This window comes from Sphaeramia orbicularis, chromosome 4, assembly GCF_902148855.1.
Source record: "Sphaeramia orbicularis chromosome 4, fSphaOr1.1, whole genome shotgun sequence".
Classification (NCBI taxonomy): Eukaryota; Metazoa; Chordata; class Actinopteri; order Kurtiformes; family Apogonidae; genus Sphaeramia; species Sphaeramia orbicularis.
The window spans coordinates 53147115-53166933 of record NC_043960.1 but is presented as its reverse complement, the minus strand read 5'-3'; the positions used below and the strand labels follow the sequence as shown (position 1 = coordinate 53166933).

The 19819-nt window shown below is 36.3% G+C and overlaps 1 protein-coding gene across 34 annotated transcripts in view; it reads left to right on the top strand.

Moving 5' to 3' along the window:
• Positions 1–19819, top strand: part of adgrl2a (adhesion G protein-coupled receptor L2a) — a 157557-nt gene that overhangs the window by 52491 nt on the left and 85247 nt on the right. For 33 of the 34 annotated variants that reach the window (XM_030131826.1, XM_030131824.1, XM_030131821.1 and 30 more), the window contains exon 3: positions 12179–12392. In XM_030131826.1, the coding sequence (XP_029987686.1) occupies positions 12179–12392 (214 nt within the window). Of the gene's footprint in view, positions 1–12178; positions 12393–19819 lie in introns of those variants that run through there. The other variant, XM_030131838.1, reaches the window with a different exon arrangement.

Here is a 19819-nt window from a genome sequence, read left to right as displayed (position 1 = left end):
TCATATTATTCTCTTGTAATTGCGCTGCATTGTTGTGCCAGAATATTATCGATGATGTTTGGGTGTCTTTATATTATCTGTATGAAAACAGAGAAGGAGGATTTATTTGAAGTAGGTGCATAAACTCTGTATTATATAATATAAAAGAAAGCAACAGTAAAACACCAAAATGATATTAGGATTGGATTTCGATTGGGCAGTGTGGTGCAGTCAATGTTATTTTCAAATTCATTTGTACTTGAGTAATTGTGTACTAGTGAACGTGTATTTGTAACACTACTGAAAGCTCCATCTGAAGGTTAAGTAGATTAGTTACGGTTGAGTGGTTACAGCAAATTTGGGGCAATCTGGGTAGCCTGACCAAAAAAAAAAAAAAAAAAATGTATGACAATCATTTCAAGGAGAACCACGATCCATGATCTGAATCAATGGTTTTTGAGGCTCAGTTTCTATGAATGCTTTTTTTCTGACCTGGAATTTTGTATTTTCACATCATTTTTGACCAGCATTATTACAAAACTTTGACAATGTCTACACAAAGTAAATATGAGTCAACACATCTGTGACGCTGCAGTGTTTCCATTAATTACCTAGCCTGTGGCGGCCTAATTTGTCTTGCCAGACATTGATAATGAATGAACACGTTTCACACTAACGTAACTCCGAAGCATCTGTGTAAATCAGACTCAAAGTAGGATGGAGTTCAGAACCCGGATCCAAATACAGATTACTGTACAGATTTATGATCATTGTTTGTCAGCAATTTAGTGAAGACAGACACTAAAGTATTGACTGAAATAACTTGTACTAGCTTCATCGATATTACAAGCCCATAAGTTAGATATATAAATGGATGGATGGATGGATGGATGGATGGATGGATGGATGGATGGATAGATAGATAGATAGATAGATAGATAGATAGATAGATAGACAGACAGACAGACAGACAGACAGACAGACAGACAGACAGACAGACAGACAGATAGATAGATAGATAGATACTTTATTAATGCCGAGGTTGAACCATAAATTAGTGCAGTACCATCTGTAAAATATCCTAACTTAAAAGTCATTTAACCCTTTCATGCATGAATTATGAGAACATTAATCAAGATTTTTTTCTTTATTCCTCTTTGGGCATTAAAAAAACAATGCAATTAAATTTTTTTTTATGAAGCTATTTTTCATGGTGTTGCAAAAATGTCCACCAAGCTGGACACCATGTGTTTAATTTTTGAAGCAAAGAAACATGTATTTACTGATATACTGAGTGAAAACTATGACATAAAAACAGTAAATGTTGCTAATTTGATGTTTTCTCACATTTTAACATACACTACAAACAAAAAGTTAGGGATATTTTGAATTTTTGGGCTATTTTTTTCAGTTGGGATTCTTCCACAACCCTTTTTACTTTTTTGTGTGTGAATTGAATTGAAACACATTTTTTAATGACCATAGTTTTATTTACAAATGGCAAAAATGACAAAAAAAGACAAAAAAAAAAGAAAAATCCTTAACTTTGTTTTTTGTAGTGTACTCTAATACTAGTCATTACTCACTTCATGGACATAATATGCAAAAAAAAACAAAAACAAAACAAAACTTGTTGTTAATTACAGTCTAATAACAATAACAAGGAATTGATTTACACTCGAACATATTAGATCGGGTTTATCAAAAACAGCAAAGTTACAGTAATGTTTTCAATGTCAGTGTATGGGATGGCGCATGAGCGTCCACTGTGTTAGTTAATATGAAACTAAAACAACAAAATCCATGAATATATAAGAGAACAGCTGTAGGATGAAAGGGTTAAAGCAAACACTAGCTGAGTAGGAAAGTCTCGACAGCACTATTTATTTTTTAGTTTTTTAATGACAATATGTACAACCCCTCTGAAGAAGACAAATCAGGGTGTTTTCACACAGCGTACTCAAATCTGTACCGTACTTGGATATGTTCACACCTTTCCTGCAAATGTGTTCACACGCGCATACCGCGGCCCGTGCTCAAGTACGAATGGGTGTTCCAGGGCCCAAACAGTAGGTGGCAGTGTGGACGGAATTCTGTCGCTATCCAACAAACATGGAAGTCAGAGAAAGATAAACCCTTACCTGTCTGTTATCCTGTTTGAGGCAAAGTGAAGCAGAGCGACCTTTGTTGTCCCTGATATATCACAAAGTGTTTCGGTTGATAAGGCCGTGTGGATCTGAAGCTTTTTCAGGAGACAACTGGAGCGCCGTCTATGGTCTCGTGGTGATTAACCCACTTCCGTTATCGGAGTGGTGATCCAGACCCAGGACTACCTTCTCAACTGGACTCGGGTACGGTACTCGAGCACAGAACGGTTGCATTCACATGGACACAATTAAGCGGACTTTGGGGTCCAGCGTACTCGGATACGGACCCGAGTACGCTCTGTGAAAATCCCCTAAGAGGTAAAGGTGTGTTGGCAAGAATCTGGCAATACGATACAAATCACAATACTAGGATCATGATACGATATATCACAATACTGTGAAAAAGGCCATTTTTTTTTTTTAGTGGTTTTGTTTCATTTTTAAAAGATTATTTCCTGGAAGAATGGAATTACACCACAAATATGCACAAATACTAAACACATTTTTATTTGATCATTACAGGATCTAATGCTATATTACAAAATGTTCCTGTATTCAAATTTAAATTATGTTTTACAGACATTACAGTTTAAGATCCTGCTCAAATGTTCATATTCTATTAGTTCATAACTAACATCATAACATTATTTTTGTGCAATCCCAACAAAGGAACTTACATTATTTAATAAAAGAGTGTTAAATACTAATTAAAATATAAACAAGAAAGAAAAACAAAAATGAACCTCCACCATATCTGCATTTGAATAAATACCTAAAAATATCAGTACGGTACTTTTTAATATCGATACAGTATTGTGAAATGAAATATTTGCGATATATTGCAAAACTGATATTTTCTTACACCCCTACTAAAAAGCACTGACGAATTAAAACTAATCACAGTCTAAAACTGTGACATCACCGAGCCCAAATCTACGGTCAGAGTTCGTGTTTATTTCTGGATTGAGATTCATTCAGTCATTCATTTTCAGAACTTCTTAACGTTCGAGAGGGTTTCCGGGCTACTGGAGCCTGTCCCAGCTGGCAATGTGTCCACGGTGGTCCCTGCAGTTGGTAGTGGGTTTGAGATGACGTTTTTTTCTGATAGAAAAACCACAAAATGAAAATGTAGTATCTGACTGTGTTGAATCGAATGGAATAACCTTCACACTAAATATTTATTTATAAAAACTTTATTTATTCATTTATTTTTAATCCAAACCTGCAAATTAAGGTGACTATAATTATTCCTGAGTGAAATTCTGTGTAGTGATATTTTCTTAGAAGTTGATTCTTGTTGAAACCGAAGTCATTATCGTTAACAAAAACTAACAAAATGACAAAAACTAGAATTGAAAAAAACATTTTTGTTAACTGAAATAAATAAAACTATATTTAAAAGAAAAAAATGATAACTAACTGAAACTGTATTATGTGCTTACAAGACTATCTAAAACGGATAAAAATTATGGATAAAATTCCCTTAGTTTTCGTCTTTGTCAATGTCAGATTGAAATCGATTTATTTCCCTCAAGCAATTTTAGCTGCTGGCACCCTCACTGTCACCAATCACAAGTGTTTGCTCCTGGGTGATTCTGTTGGGTCTCTGTAAACTTGATTTGATTCTGATTTGACTTGATAAAGCACTTTGTGACTGTCTGTGAAAAGTGCTCTATAAATAAAATGTACTTACTTACTGACTTACTTACATATGATATTTAACGGTCCGTCACTTCTCGTCACTTGTCATTTAGAGTCGTCTTTTCGTCCCCACTCTACCTGGAGACATGGAGACTAAAGTTGGGAGAAAGCAGCAGAGTCCTGTCTGGGATTTATTTGAATACGACGGCAAAGAAAATAAAAGATATTAAAAAAGTAAAACTAAAAAAGAAAACTAGAAGGACTCGGAGAGCGCAGACCTCCGCCAAGGCTGATCAGTGCCCCCCCCCCCCCGTGGGTCCCCCCACCCCCGATCACCACCAAAATTTAATCATTTCTTCCTTATCCCATTTCCAACAAACCCTGAAAATTTCATCCAAATCTGTCCATAACTTTTTGAGTTATGTTACACACTAACGGACAGACAAACAAACAGACAGACAAACCCTGGCAAAAACATAACCTCCTTGGCGGAGGTAATAACAAAAACTAATAAAAACTAGCAAACCTGCTCTAAAAACGAATTAAAACTAACTGAATTAGAGAAAAAAAAGTCAAAACAAAATGAAACTAAACTATAATGAAAAATCCAAAACTATTATAACCTTGGTTGAAACACAATAAAAAAAAATTGAGAAAAAAAAAAAAGAAAAACATTAATTGGTGAAAACATCAGAATGTTCAACAGCACGCAGCTGGTCTAATTGTTGAAATTAGAATAAGAACCTTCATCTGTTAAAGCTGAAATTGGCTCGCTGGGCTATTGGGTGTCCCCATATTGATTAGAGTTTGTGTCACTCATATCCTCTATACCAAAAATACCATCTGACACCCGGGCGAGAAAGTAGTTCAGCCTTGGGCATAATCAATGGAGAGAGGCTTTGGGAGGTTGTTTACGACTGTACTTCTGGTCTATGGTGCACAAACCCAGCTGGCAAATAAAGTGCGCTTTAAGGACAGCAATTTTGTCTGATTTGCAGAGATTTGAACATGAAAATGTGTGGTTATTATGGTGGCCTGCGCTGAGAAGTTGCCGGTGTATTTCAGTAGGAGTCTCCCAGCATTCTCCAACACACATTTATCTCCGTGTTGTTGCTTCAGCGCCGTTTTCCTGCTTAAGCAGAGAGACTGCATCGGTTGTAAATCATAAAACCAGAGGAGGAGATTGTAAAGGTTCTGCAGAGTGATTTAAGTGTTTCAACAGTGTTCCTGGGACACACTGGGCAACAGCACGTTTGGCTGCATGCTTGAAGATCAAGCTCAGAGGTCTTTCTTACCAAGGTTATAATAGTTTTGGATTTTTCATAGTAGTTTAGTTTTATTTAGTTTTGACTTTTTTTTCTCTAATTCAATTAGTTTTAATTAGTATTTAGAGCAGGTTTGCTAGTTTTTATTAGCTTTTGTTATTCTCTAAATGCTTAATTTTAGTTTAGTTTTAGTTTTTTTTTTTTGTATCTTTTATCTCCTTCACCATAGAATTCAAATAAATCCCAGACAGGACTCTGCTGCTTTCTCCCAACTTAAATCTCCATGTTTCCAGGTAGAGTGGGGACGAGAAGACGACTCTAAACCACAAGTAACGAGAAGTGACGGACTGTTAAATATCATATGGTGCCAGCAGTTAAAATTGCTCGAGGGAAATAAATCGATTTCATATCAATCCGACTTTGACAAAGACGAAAGTGAAAGGAATTTTATCCATTTTTTTAAAATACGTTTTAGTTAGTTTTGTAATCACACAATACAGTTTCAGTTAGTGATCGTTTTTTTCTTTTAATTATAGTTTTTATTTATTTCAGTTAACGAAAATGTTTTTTCAATTCTAGTTTTCATCATTTTGTTAGTTTTTGTTAACGATAATAACCTTGTTTCTTACTGCATATGGCCAAAGAACCAGATCAGTTCTAACCACAAATAAGGCTGTGTATTGGCAAGAATCTAGCGATACGATAAAAATCACAATACTAGAATCACAAGACCTATATCACGACATATCATGATACTGTTAAAAAGGCAATTTTTTTTTTTATTGGTTTTGATTTTTCCTGGAAGAATTGGATTACACCAGAAATATGTACAGATAAACACATTTTAATTTGATCAGAAAAGGATCTAATGCAATATCACAAAATCTTCCTAGGTTAAAACTTAAATTATAGCGTTATTTTTGTACAGTCCCAACAAAGGAACTAACATCTGCCTCTCAGACAGGAAAAAGTGCTTTTAGGATGCTTCAAATAACCATTATTTAATGAAACAGTGTTAAATAATTATAAATTAGATATAAACAATAAAGAAAAACAAAAAACAAAAATGAATCTCCGCCATATCTCCATTTGAATCAACACCTAAAAATATCAATACAGTACTTTTTAATATCGATACAGTATCGTGAAATGAAATATTGCGATATATTGCAGAACCGATATTTTCTAACACCCCTAACCACAAAACAGGCCAGTGTGGACTGTGTAGCCCACCTATCCTTACATGACTGCAGCACAGCTGATCCATGTAAAGTCTGTGTGACTTCTATAGACCAACTAGAAAACAGACCATTGTGTCCAACTTACCAGGGAAAGACGTGTTAAATTTCATATGCGGATATTAGAGCTATTGTATATTTGTGGGGGGTTATTACATGCATGACATACTTTATTACATATAGGGTTTAGCAGAGCATGTGTTCAGCTCATGCATTGCTATCTGTGTCAGTTATTTAACTTGCATATTTTATCAAGTGTTTAAATATTTCCGGTTCAGCATATGTGGCCAATTTAAAGGCTGTCTTTGGACTTGACAGCCGTTGAACGAAAAGCAATTGATGCATCTCCCTTATATGGTACATCTGCTATTTTCGTATCATGACTTAAAAATTGTAATGTGACATTGACTGATGCTTTACATAGATTTTTACTGTTACTACACATTGCGTAGCCGACTTCTGATGGCGTTCCACTGAAGTGCATTGACAAGAACTCAAAATTGGTTGTCAAGTTCTGCTCCTAACATGCCATGTTTTCATTTTTTTTTTTTTTTTCCACTTGGGCTTTTTCTCACGAGCCAACATCTCTGATAAATTGTTTATCACCTTAAGCGTTTCTTTTTGACTCTAGAGAGAAAAGGGCTGCAAAAATGAAATATGGCTGAGACCTATCATATTTGAAAGCCTTTACTTTTTCATGCCTATTGGTCACATGAGAAAGTTTTCTGTCAGAAAGAGCAACAGCAGAAAAAAAAAATCACTCCCTGGTGAGTGCATACTCACCAAAAGGTGTCTTAGATAGGACAGGGCAGCTTCCCTCCTCTACACGGAGATATTTGTTATGACCGGATAAGTTGAGTTTACTTCAAAAATCTGAGGTAACTCGTTGCCTTAAAAAATGTAAGTAATGAGTACTGAAAACTTGAGCGTATTAAACTTAAATACTTGATTTGAATGGAATTGCTATTTTAAGTACAATGCACTAAATGCCAAGTTAATTTAACTTAAAATTTGTTGCAGTGTTAGTTGCTTTGTATTATCATTAGACTTGATATCATCAGTTCATTGGACTCAATTCCAAAAAATTTAAATTAAAATCTTTTGCAATATAAATGACTTTGTGTAATTATTCAACTTAATATATTATAGCATGGATGAATGTTGGGCAGGAAGTTAGCTCAGTGTAATTTGCCAGTACAGGAAGTGCTTTTAATTTGGCAAAACTTAAAGATTTACATAGAACAAGAACTATAGATGAGTTTCAATGTTTACTAATAACAGTGACGTCATTAAGTTGCGCGCACAACTCGGTGGCAAAAACACGAGTACCAGCTACCAGCCGGCTCCCATCAGCCGCGTACACCTCCAGGCTCTCCCCCAGAACTCGTGAATGAGCCGATATGTTAGCTCTAAAACGAACCATTAACTGTCTCTGTCCAAAGCCGATCCCATCTTCTCTTTCACGGCCACATAATTTGACTTGACCGCATCAGGAAGGCTGTCCCATAGTAGAAAAGCAGACTGTCACAGACGGGTGGGGAGTATTGTCACCAGCTCCCCGCTGAGCTCACTGGTGTCGCCTGAGTGATTGTGGTAGATCCACAATCACTCTCTCTCCATAGGGTGATAGGTCAGGGGAAGTCCTCCTGGTAGGTTTAAAGGGGTCTTCATCACCGTACCACATGATGACAATTCTTTTTTTCCATGCCACTAAGCACAACAGGCATGCAGGCTAACTAAACTGAGAAGCTACGCTAACTGCGGTAATAACTATAAACAGCGGTCGGCAGAACAGAACCACCGCTGCCACCAATGGAACCCAGCGGTCTTTCTGCCTAACTTATAATTGGTGAAAGCTAAGGAATAAACGGCACACAGGAGTTTAGCAGGTCCATCCACAGGTGCGGGTTTTATTCCACCATGTTTTCATTTAACACACTACGAACTCAGCGTGACGTCTGCCTCCAATATGCGCGCGTAACAAGACTTAATGTATGCATACATCACATGAAACTTCTCTATTCTAGCTGAACAGTAAATCCATTGTTGGGCCTGTGGCTCTGACTCATGGTGCAGGTCTACAAAAATACAAAAGCAAACACAAAAAGGCCAATTAACACTGACATACACACATTAAGTCCAAATTAACACTAACACCACAACCCCACTGAACCCCTGCACAGAAAGACAACACATTTACAGCAACATGCCCAATACCCACAATGCAATGCGGAGATAAAAAGGTGTGGTCATGACTAAAACTTAGGGATTTAAATCCATTCAGCTTAAACTTTTTTGTACTTTCAACTATGTCTACAAATTATTAGAATATACTGAACATTTCATAGTAATGTCATAAGATTTAAATCATTTAAGTACATTGGAATTAAAGCGGTTTAGTAAATACAAAGTCTGGGCTTACAGTGTTCATTGACCACCTTAGTGAGACTTTTACCTGATTGGGCCACAAATGGAAGCTCAGGCAATACAGAGTGACATTTATCTTCCTTTGTGAAATACCACAGTAGCATTTTCTGGCAAGGGGCACAATACAGAATCCTAATCCCCTGCCATTGTTGCGAACCGTTTAATCAGACAAAGATAATTGTATTGGTTCTTAATTGATGAAGCATCCAATAGGGTAAAATGAACAGAGACTTCCCAGGCCAATTCAGCAGAGCTGTAGTCAGTGCCTTAAAGAAAACAGTCGCCTCACAAAGAGCATTTCGCCAAATGACTTGTGAAAAGAAAAGAAGCTTTGTAGTTATAAACAACAGCAATTATGGATTGGTTTAGTTGTCCTTGTGCCAAACAAATTAGTGCATGTAAAGTAGTTACAGCATTTGTTTTTGTTTGTTTTTTTCCTCCAACTGGCCAGTTAGACTAAACCTCATTAGGGGAAGTGAATGCATTAGAAACAGCTCAGCCATCGCTGCAGGTAACAGACACACAGGTCCTACAAGACTCTAAGATGTGACAGAATCACCTCTGGAAGCACAGAAAATGTAGTTATTATTCAATACTACTGGTGGTTTAGTCAAAGTTCACACAGGGGCAGCTGGCATTTTTAAGCTCCATGTCCCTCTCTTCGAATGTATAGTATGTTACAGCTGCAGAACTGAGCCCAGACCAAAAATATCCTGCATTCGGATTGGTCCTTCTTACTGTATGTATGTCATTTACTTTTAGTTTGAGTACGGCTTTTGGCATTGTTCACATTTGCAGAGCACTAAGCCACAGTATTGATTTCTTTTCTATTTTTCCTACACCCTCTCCCTCCCTCATACACACATGCAGCCAAACTTTTTTTTCTTCCCCAGCCTCCCAATAGCCCTCCCTTCAGTTGTCAATACAGAAAAGTGGATTAAATTACACTCATGTTGTGCAGATGCTCGTTGTACTTTTTTTTTTTCCATTTTGAATAGAAAATGAGCATTGCAAGTACCAGAAGTCAGTATCTGCAGCCATAAACTCTATTACAGTGTGTTCCCATATTTAAATGAAACACAGGTCAGTAATATTACAAGAATAAAAACTGGTAGAAAACCCTTTTTTTCTTTATTTTAAAATTCCTAATGTATTTTGTTTTTCACTCTCACATCCTTATTAGTGTTGTGCTAGTTGTGCCAGTACATGGACAGTCCAGAGGGTTACAGTGCTCTACACATTTTAGCTGACAAACCAGACTTTAATGACAGTTATTGATTTTTTTTCCGGAGCGGTTATGGCGTCTGGTTGACACAGAAAGACCAGTAGCTCACTGGTGCAGTTGAGATCGGAAATGTTTATTCGATACACTGATGTATGTGGGTCCAGCGGTCTAGAGTTCGGTATTGACACATTAACATTATTTGTGTTGTTAAATCACTGTAGCCTTAAAATTAAAATCAAAGAGAGCATTTACAAAGATGCTGCCTCTGGGCGAAGTCAAGGAAACGTTAACATCTGGTCAAAAACATTTAATTACAATAATCTGCACCAAATTTAAATTTTTGGGTAGGTAATTACTTTATTGAATTTGGATGTTTGGAAAGTGACAAAGTTTTGTGCCATTATTCTGAGTTCATTTTATAAACTTTCATAAATAAATTACATTTATTTCAAATACATTGATATTTGACTATTATATTATTTAAATCATATTCTAAACACACAGTGTTTAAAATTAATAAATGAATATATCTGTTCCAAATACATTTGAATATAATGGTAATATTATTTGTATGTTGTAAATATTGTAAAAAAAAAAAAAAAAAAAAAAAGTATATGATATTGCTAATTGAAATAAAAAATGTTTAACTTGATATTTACTTTTTTTGGTCCTTTTGTGCCAATTGTCAAAACTCTTTCTATTTAGGTCTGATCAAATATTTTTTTCCTCTATAACCAGTTATTGGGTTGTAAAATAGAGGGTTTAAGGTATACACTCAATACATTTGAGGATGAAAATGTCAGAGGAACTTCACTTTGCAAAAATTAGACGTTAATTTTTTTGTCCATCCGTGATGCAGTAGTTTTGGATATTTTTCATTTTAAAAATATTTGAAACTAAACGTTGCCCTTTGAGTCTGTTTAAGATGGCATTACAATTACAAAATGAAATATTTGTCATAAACTTATCTGGTTTAAAGTTATGAATCAAAAAGTAGTGGGCGGTCCATCTGTGATGACTCCGCCCCTCTGTGTCCTGAACGTCCATCTATGATCCCTTGTTTTAGTGTCCATCTAAGTCACAGGTGTCAAACATGCAGCCCGGGGGCCAAATGCAGCCCGCCAAAGGTTCCAATCTGGCCCGTGGGATGAATTTGAAAAGTGCAAAAATTCCACAGTCTTGAATTGAATTAAGCAAAAAAAAAAAAAAAAATAGCTTGAATTAAGGAACAAATCTTGAATTAAGCAAAAAAAAAAAAAATCTTCAATTAAGTAAAAAAAAAACCCTTGAATTAAGAATTGCATTTTTTCTTTGTTTTAGTGCAAAAAAAATAACATTGAATTATGAAAATATTTGCATTAACTATCCTGTAACAATTAAATGTGAATAACCTGAACAAATATGAACAACCTGAAATATCTAAACAAAATTAAGAATGATTTTAACAATTTTCTGCCTGTTACTAAGTGTTTAGTGTCTTTGTAGATCCAATCCATAATGCACATGTAGAAATGATAAGTTGAGGCAGAATATTGTTAAAATTGCACTTATTTTTCTGAAGAAATTTCACTTTTTTTCAGGTTATTTACATCTTTTTTGTTTGGATAGTTTATAAAAGTAAGTATTTTCATAATTTAATGAGTTTTTTTTTTTTTTTTCCACTAAAACAAAGACAAAAATTTGGAGTTGTCATTATTTATAGGTTATTACTTTCGCCAAGGAGGTTATGTTTTTGCCAGGGTTTGTTTGTTTGTCTGTCTGTCTGTCCGTTAGTGTGCAACATAACTCAAAAAGTTATGGACAGATTTTGATGAAATTTTCAGGGTTTGTTGGAAATGGGATAAGGAAGAAATGATTAAATTTTGGTGGTGATCGGGGGTGGGGGGGCCCACGGGGGGGCCCATTTCCAACAAACCCTGAAAATTTCATCAAAATCTGTCCATAACTTTTTGAGTTATGTTGCACACTAACGGACAGACAAACAGACAAACAAACAAATAAACCCTGGCAAAAACATAACCTCCTTGGCGTGGGGGGGCCCACGGGGGGGGCCACTGATCAGCCTTGGTGGAGGTCTGCGCTCTCCGAGTGCTTCTAGTTATGTTATTATTTCACTGGTCCGGCCCACTGGAGGTCAAATCGGGCTGGATGTGGAACCTGAAAGAAAATGAGTTTGACACCCCTGGTCTAAGTGGTCATCTCGTTTGGATTTGCACTGATGAAGCCTTCTCTCTGTTTCTCTGTCTTCTCCTTCAGGGTTCAGTCGTGCAGCCCTGCCATTTGGCTTAGTGCGGAGGGAGCTGTCTTGTGAGGGTTACCCCATTGATTTGCGCTGTCCAGGAAGTGATGTCATAATGATTGAAAGCGCCAACTATGGCCGCACCGACGACAAGATTTGCGATGCTGACCCTTTCCAAATGGAGAACATCAACTGCTATCTTCCAGATGCCTACAAGATTATGTCACAAAGGTAAAACTGCAGCACCAGACAAAAAAAAAAAAAGGTGTTTTTGCCAATGTAACAGGACACTTAGAAAAATAACTGACAAGCCTTAATAGTGGCTGCAGACTGTCGTTGCCCAGAGCAACCAGAGCTGGACAGTTGTCTGGTTTGTCTGGTTTTCTATTCACATCTATTTTTTTCCTGTGTTAAAAAAAGTCCTCAAACTCATCCACCAAGCAGCAAAGCCACAAATGGAGTGGGACTGATTCCCTCACACACAAATAGAAAACCATATTTAAATGTGCTGTCAAGAGACAAAAGTAGTAACCGGTTACCATTGACAACACTCAAGATATTAATATTAATACCAATAATAAGACAACTGACCCTGAATGAAAGGAAATTAAAAACTTGAAAGATGAAGCAGACATGGAAAGCAACACAAACAAAGAGCAGATAAGATAAAACTAAGGTGAAACGGTGCAGTCACAAAGCACAATAAATTCACATCTACCAAATGTCAATTTAACATAAACATTGCAATTTATCTTTAACCTTTTCATAAACAAACAGGTCAGATATGACATGATTTCACATTGAACAGTAGCAAAAACACCCTTTAGAAAAACTGCTCAAACTGATGATCATTTATCAAACTATTGGTCGTTCATTCCATCGTCGACGTCTAATCCATTAATCATGGCAGCTCTGGTCTGGTCTGTATAAAAGGACATGATACTGTTTGACATTACATGTTTATTATAAAGGACTGTAAATAGTATTTGTATTTGATATGAAGAGGATCCATTTTGACTGTATTTGGGAAGGTGTAGAAATAACTGTGTGAAGCTTAAAAGCCTTAAATTATAAGACGCAAATTATAAATCTCATCAGGCTTGCAGAAAGTGATTATTCTGTTTGATGAAACCTGTTCTGTTAAATACATAACCTTGCAAAATATGCAATTTAAGTGTCTCTCAAGCCTGATGGATATAAAAGGCTGATTTTTATGGGACAGTTTGCAATCTGTAGGCTGGGATATACACATAAAGGACACAGTTTAAGAACATTTCAACCTACGTTTTAATTAACATGAAATACTGCACTTAGATTTTGCAGTTCAGTGCAAAATGAAGCTCATTATCTCATCATCATCATTTCCCTGAACCTGAAGTTCCTGCTCTTTAGCGCTGAGTCTTTGCTAAATCCCATCGGTCAGATTAGGGGCAGGCTCTTGGCAGGACTGACTTTAAGACGCTGCATACCTCCTAAAGTCCCACTGATTGATCACTGACAACAGACTTGTCCTGAATTTTAAAGCCACTCTCTGGCCGTCACTCAAACAGGGATGATTTAGGGAGGGAAAACAAACCTACCAACACACAGGTGTCAAACATGCGGCCCGGGGGCCAAAACCGGCCCGCCAAAGGGTCTAATCTGGCCCCTAGGATGAATTTGTGAAATCCAAAAATTACACTGAAGATATTAATAATCAAGGATGTTGAAATCATTTTAGGTCAATTCAATCTAAAGTGGATCAGACTTGTAAAATATTATCATAATAACCTATAAATAATGAAAGCTGCAAATTTTCCTTTGTTTTAGTATAAAACAAAGTAAAGTTAGAAAAAAAAGTTACATTTACAGACTATCCTTTTACAAAAAATATGAATAACCTGAACAAATATGAACAATCTGAAATGTCTGAGGAGAAGTGAGTGGAATTTGAACAATATTTTGCCTGTTACTAAATCTTTAAGTTGTGATGCACACGTATAAATGATCAACTTTGGCATAGTATTGTTAACATTGCACTTTTTTTCTGAAGAATTTTCAGACTGTTCATATTTGTTCATGTTGTGTTAAAGTACGGTTCGTAGATGTAAACATTTTCATAATGGAATAGAATACTTTTTTCACTCAAAAACAGAGAGAAAACTTTGGAGTTGACATTATTTATAAGTTCTTATCCTATTATTTATATTATTTTACTGGCCCACTTTATATCATATTAGGCAGTATGTGGCCCCTGAACTGAAATGAGTTTAACACCCCTGTACCAAGGTGTACGTACTCCACCCACAGGGCTTTATACAGGACATGAGACCTTAGACACCAGACCAGTCGTCACATAGGGATGCCATCTGATGGAATGACATATGAGTGCCACACAGAGATATTGGCCAGTACAAGGCTGTCAGCAACTCTGGCGAGCCATCTTGGGAAATAAAAAAAATAATGAAATAAAACAGCGCAGCCCTTGTATTCAGGGAGTTTATTGTCAAGCCCTGTTTGATGAAGTCAGACAGCTGACTCACATAAGACTGCCTGTCTGCTCCACGCTCGTGGCCCTGCCTATTACACTGGACCCTCAGACCCATTCAGGCTAAACGGTTCACCTGAGGTACACAGACTGACCCATCAGGAGCCACCTGGTCCCAAATCCAAAACAGTGTCACTGAACTGAACATGGAGGAGTCGGGTTCATTTCTCATATGCATTTTTGGACATAGTATTAGGCAGCGGGCCATGTACCTGTGATTTGCACGGTTAATTTTGGAAAAGCACGGCCAAAAATATGGTGCACGTCTTGCTCAAAGCCATGCTAGTTATCCATATATTTTTCTGTTACTTTGTCACGGCCTAATTTTTTTGGTTAAATCCATCAATTTTTTTTCCAAAAATGAAGCAAATCATCAATTAACTCCAGAGGGTTCCTGGATGTATCGGCGCATTCTGATGACATGCGTGATTTAAGATGATGTGGCAGCAAGACAGAGCCTCGCTGAAACTCTATCTGCACTTTCCACAAAAATGTAAACAAACTACAGTCTACTCTCAATATACCGCCAACTTCCGTTCACAGCCAAATTGGCGGTATAGCGAAAATGGCGTTACAACGGGTTGCGTCCATAATGTGCATGTCTTTACTATATGATGTCTATGCTGCCTCCGTTAACCCGTTCTAATTGCGTTTCTAAATAAATCTTGATTCTGTTATGTTGTAAGGGATCATTTAAAGTGGGGAAACATTTTAAGCATTATTATACCGTGTCAGGAAATGACACCCCATCATCTTGAGGCTTTGGCTTAATCCCACGTCCTCTTCCTGACATCCTGACCTACTGAGTGTTCTGCGATAAATGAACGGTGGCCGTTCCGTAGACCTACTCGTAGCTTGTCGCGATCAGCGTCTGGCGCGTTTGTTTCAGTGCATTGTTAAAATGTATGTGTACTCGATGGCAATCACGCTGGCGGTATAACGGTCGGGAAATCAATGGTATAAGTGTTGTTTGTGCATGGAACTGGGCTGGCGGATGGCGATAGGCGGAAATGGCGGTAGCTAATGGAATAATGCATTGGGGATTTTTGTGCAATGGTTTTGGTTGGCGGTGAGCGAAAATGGCGGTATAACGGCGGGCGGTTTAACGAGAGTAGACTGTAATACCGTGAAGTCAATGGTGTTTTGTTTTGGGTTTTTTTTTTTTTTTTTCATCTTTATTTAACCAGGAAGTCCCATTGAGATTAGGAAGCTCTTTTGCAAGGAAGAGCTGGCCAAGGTAGCAGCCATACAAAGTCCAAACAACATTAAACACATACGCAATACACAATAAACAATAAAACACAATAACAACTAGGGGTGTGTATTGGCAAGAATCTGGCGATATGATACAAATCACAATACTAGGATCACGATACGATATATCACGATATATCATGATACTGTTAAAAAGGCAATTTTTTGTTTGTTTCTTTTTTTAAAATGATGATTTCCTGGAACAATTGAATTACACCAGAAATATGCACAAATACTAAACACATTTTTATTTGATCATAACAGGATCTAATGTTATATCACAAAATGTTCCTGTGTTTAAACTTAAATTATGTTTTACAGACATTACAGTTTAAGATCCTGTTCAGATGTTCATAGTCTGTTAGTTCAGAACTAACATAAGAACATTATTTTTGTGTAATCCCAACAAAGGAACTAACATTATTTAATAAAAGAGTGTTAAATAATAATGAATAAAAGAAAAACAAAAATGAACCTCCACAATATCTGCATTTGAATAAATACCTGAAAATATTGGTAAGTACTTTTTAATATCGATACAGTATTGTGAAATGAAATATTACAAAATATTGCAGAACCGATATTTTCTAACACCCCTAATAACAACTATTCAACCATAATGTCATCAAGAAAAACAGTGACATTCCTCCTTCACTGCGTTCTCCATGATACTTTTAAAATCACTAATAGAAATAAATGCATGTAGTTTTAGTGTTTTTTTGAAGATTATTCCACGACAATAGTGCATGGTAGGAAAATGCTGTTTTTCCAAAGTCTGTCTGTGTTGAAAGCACATGAAAAACCAAAATTAGGAGACACGATAAAAACATAATTTTTCTGCGATAGTGTCATTATATGTGGTGCACATTTGGTGCAAGTAGAGACGGTAAAAACAGGCTTCAGAGCGAATTTCTCAGAAGTTATTAGAGACGTATTTGTTCATGGGAACCATCACCAAAAGGCAAACACACAAAGCCATCACCTGAAAATAAAAATTAACATTCACAGAGCAAGTTGATAGAATGGATTTGCAAAAGTGACAGAAAATATACTGAATCAAATTCTAAACTTATTTTCCACGTCATAACATTTAACAAACCAAAATACACTGGAATGCAGCATTTAAGGTTTATTTTTTCTAATTTTTCTCAGGAACCGGAGAAAGGCGTGTGTGTGTGTGGGGGGGGGGGGCTGCACACATCACATTTACACCCACCGGAATATTACACACCCTGCTTTTTTTTTTTTTTACACACTCCGTTCCTCCATTTCTAGCTAATACCCTGTTTTCGGAGCGTGCCAGAGGCTCAGTTCAGGTGTTATTTTAACTATGTTTTTTCCACATTTCAATGTCACCGGTGAACTATTATATTGAGAACAACAGGAGGAAGGTGTGTGTTCGAAGAGGAAAAAAAAAAAGTCCTTTGATGCAGAAGGTCTATTTCAAGTGTGTGGGTTTTCAAGAATTCACACTAAAGGAAAAATTCCAATGAGAGCAAATCTGTGTGAAAATTAGCAACATTTATTTATTTATTAATTAATTTATTTAATGCTTGTTTCCCATGCTGTCTATATTATAAAGGCAGCATTTGCATAATCAGGCAGCAATCAAAACAGTCCCCTGTCATGAAAATAGATTCAAGGACAACCTGACAAACATCCAAGATTACATATGGGACCAATTAGTGATTCCTTTTTTCCCCTGTTCATTTGTCTACAACAATACATTATAATAGGGTGCAAATTTAATGAAACAATATCTTTACAGCCAAAACGAGTCACTATCAAACAAGAAATGTGATGAAGAATGAGAAGTTTTTTTAAATTTTTTTTTTTATTGCTACAACACTTTCACTTTTCTACAAATTAGAAGTCTGGCCTGTGCTCCTGCAGAGACAAAAAACAGCTAAACATCGAGCTGAAATAATTCTATATGGGTACTTCTACGAAACTGGTCCTAAAAACAGGACATGGGGCTAAAAATTCAAACCAGATGTAGACTAATGTTATGAAGCAAGTTTGGAAGCACTTGGGGTCTATTTTAAAAAGACATACTTACTGAGATAAAAGAGAAACATTTTTTCGATTAAACACATTTTTATATCATTTTACATTGTATTTAATACAAAAATCCGCATGTAACACAGTCAAAAGGACATGAAAATTATGCGCTACTATTTTTTTGAATATCTCTTTATTCTCTCACAGGTACATTTTGGGAATTGAACTAATTATCCAAGGCAGAGTGTTTCACAAAAATGACCGCTGTTGCAAAATCATTCACGATTTATATGTGTTTAACTGGGCAGGTTCTGCATGTAACACCAGAGGACACGATGGGTTCCACACCAAACCTGGAATGAGACTGAGACTGATGAAAAACCCAGATATGTGGATTAGAAAAAACACTAGGATCGACACATTTAACACAGCGTCTTTATTTATAGCCTATATAAGACAATTTCAAGCCATGTGGTCCAAATAAAATGCACTGATACCTAGATCGTTTTTCATGTCCCAATTTGGGTCCTATTTTTGGACCCAATATTTTATTAAAAATTCATTAATTATGGGATGGCTCAGAGCAAAAGTATAGTTTTTTTTGCATTTATCTGATGTTATCATTAGGTACTTTCTAGGGGGAAATATATCTAAATTTACCTGTTATTATTGGGTCTAAAAAGCTAGAAAAGTGACAGGTACCAAAATGTACCCAGTTTCATAAAGGCACCCATATGTGGGACAACAAAAAGTATTTCCTACTGTATTGGTTTCATCAATAAAGAATTGAAGAGCCAAAATTATTTGTTGCCATAATTACCCTGGCTGCTAATTTAAGTGTGTGTGGGATGAAAAAAATCACATTAGCACTTATGTGGAAAAGGGTGTTCACTTTTAAGCACTGAAAATGGATGTGGTCCTAAAGTGTGTAGAATTGGATTGAGGCTTCGTTGAGTGTGATACATCCTGTTGGCCCTCCAAATTGTTTTTTTTTTTCTTTATATCTGGCTGGCATATTATATTCATGAGCACGATGATTTTATGAAAATAGCCTTAGGACTGTTGTGGCTCAATTAGAACATTCAGCTGCAAGCAATTAGTCGACTCAAGTGGGTGATAATCTGTACAGGAATTTTTCACGTGGACACCTCCCCAGCAGATGTGAAACTGCAAGGCAGTACAGTTTGAAATAATTAATTCAATGATAATAATATTCAGCGAGAGGATTTTTCATGTTCTTCTTTTCAGAGGTTTTTTTTTTTTTTTTTTAACCTTTTTTTTTGTTTTTCTTTAATAATTACATTTCTTTTCTTCTTTTGTAATGATGATAATGACAATAATTGCAGCACAAATCACTGAAGACACGCAGCTAATTTCCAGCAAATTAAAACTGCAATACAAATATATTAAAATAATCTTTCTTATAGCAGAGCTTGTTGTACACACATACTCACCGTCTAAGATCTGAGGAGGGCGCTTAGTAGACGATATTTAATTGAATCTGACCCGTCCTTATCACAGTAGCTTGAGGAGCAGCTGAGATGACAGCGACACATCTCGACTAATCATTTTAACAGAAAAAAGCATATTAAGACACAGAATATGAATAAGTGGCTTACATCTATTGATCTGTCTTTGACTAATGAGCTCCATCGTAAGTATTCGATAACAAGGTCATCGATTGCTGTAACATGACGTGGCTGGGTCCGGCTGGGGCCTCTGGATCATGTGACTTCCAAGGAGCAGATCATTGACAGAAATGATCAATGCAGGTCTCTTCTCGAACAGGGGACTTAGAATCCAGCGGAATTACAGGACACTTAAGACTTGAGTTGATTATCATTAATAGTTATTCTACAAATTATTAGAATAGGAT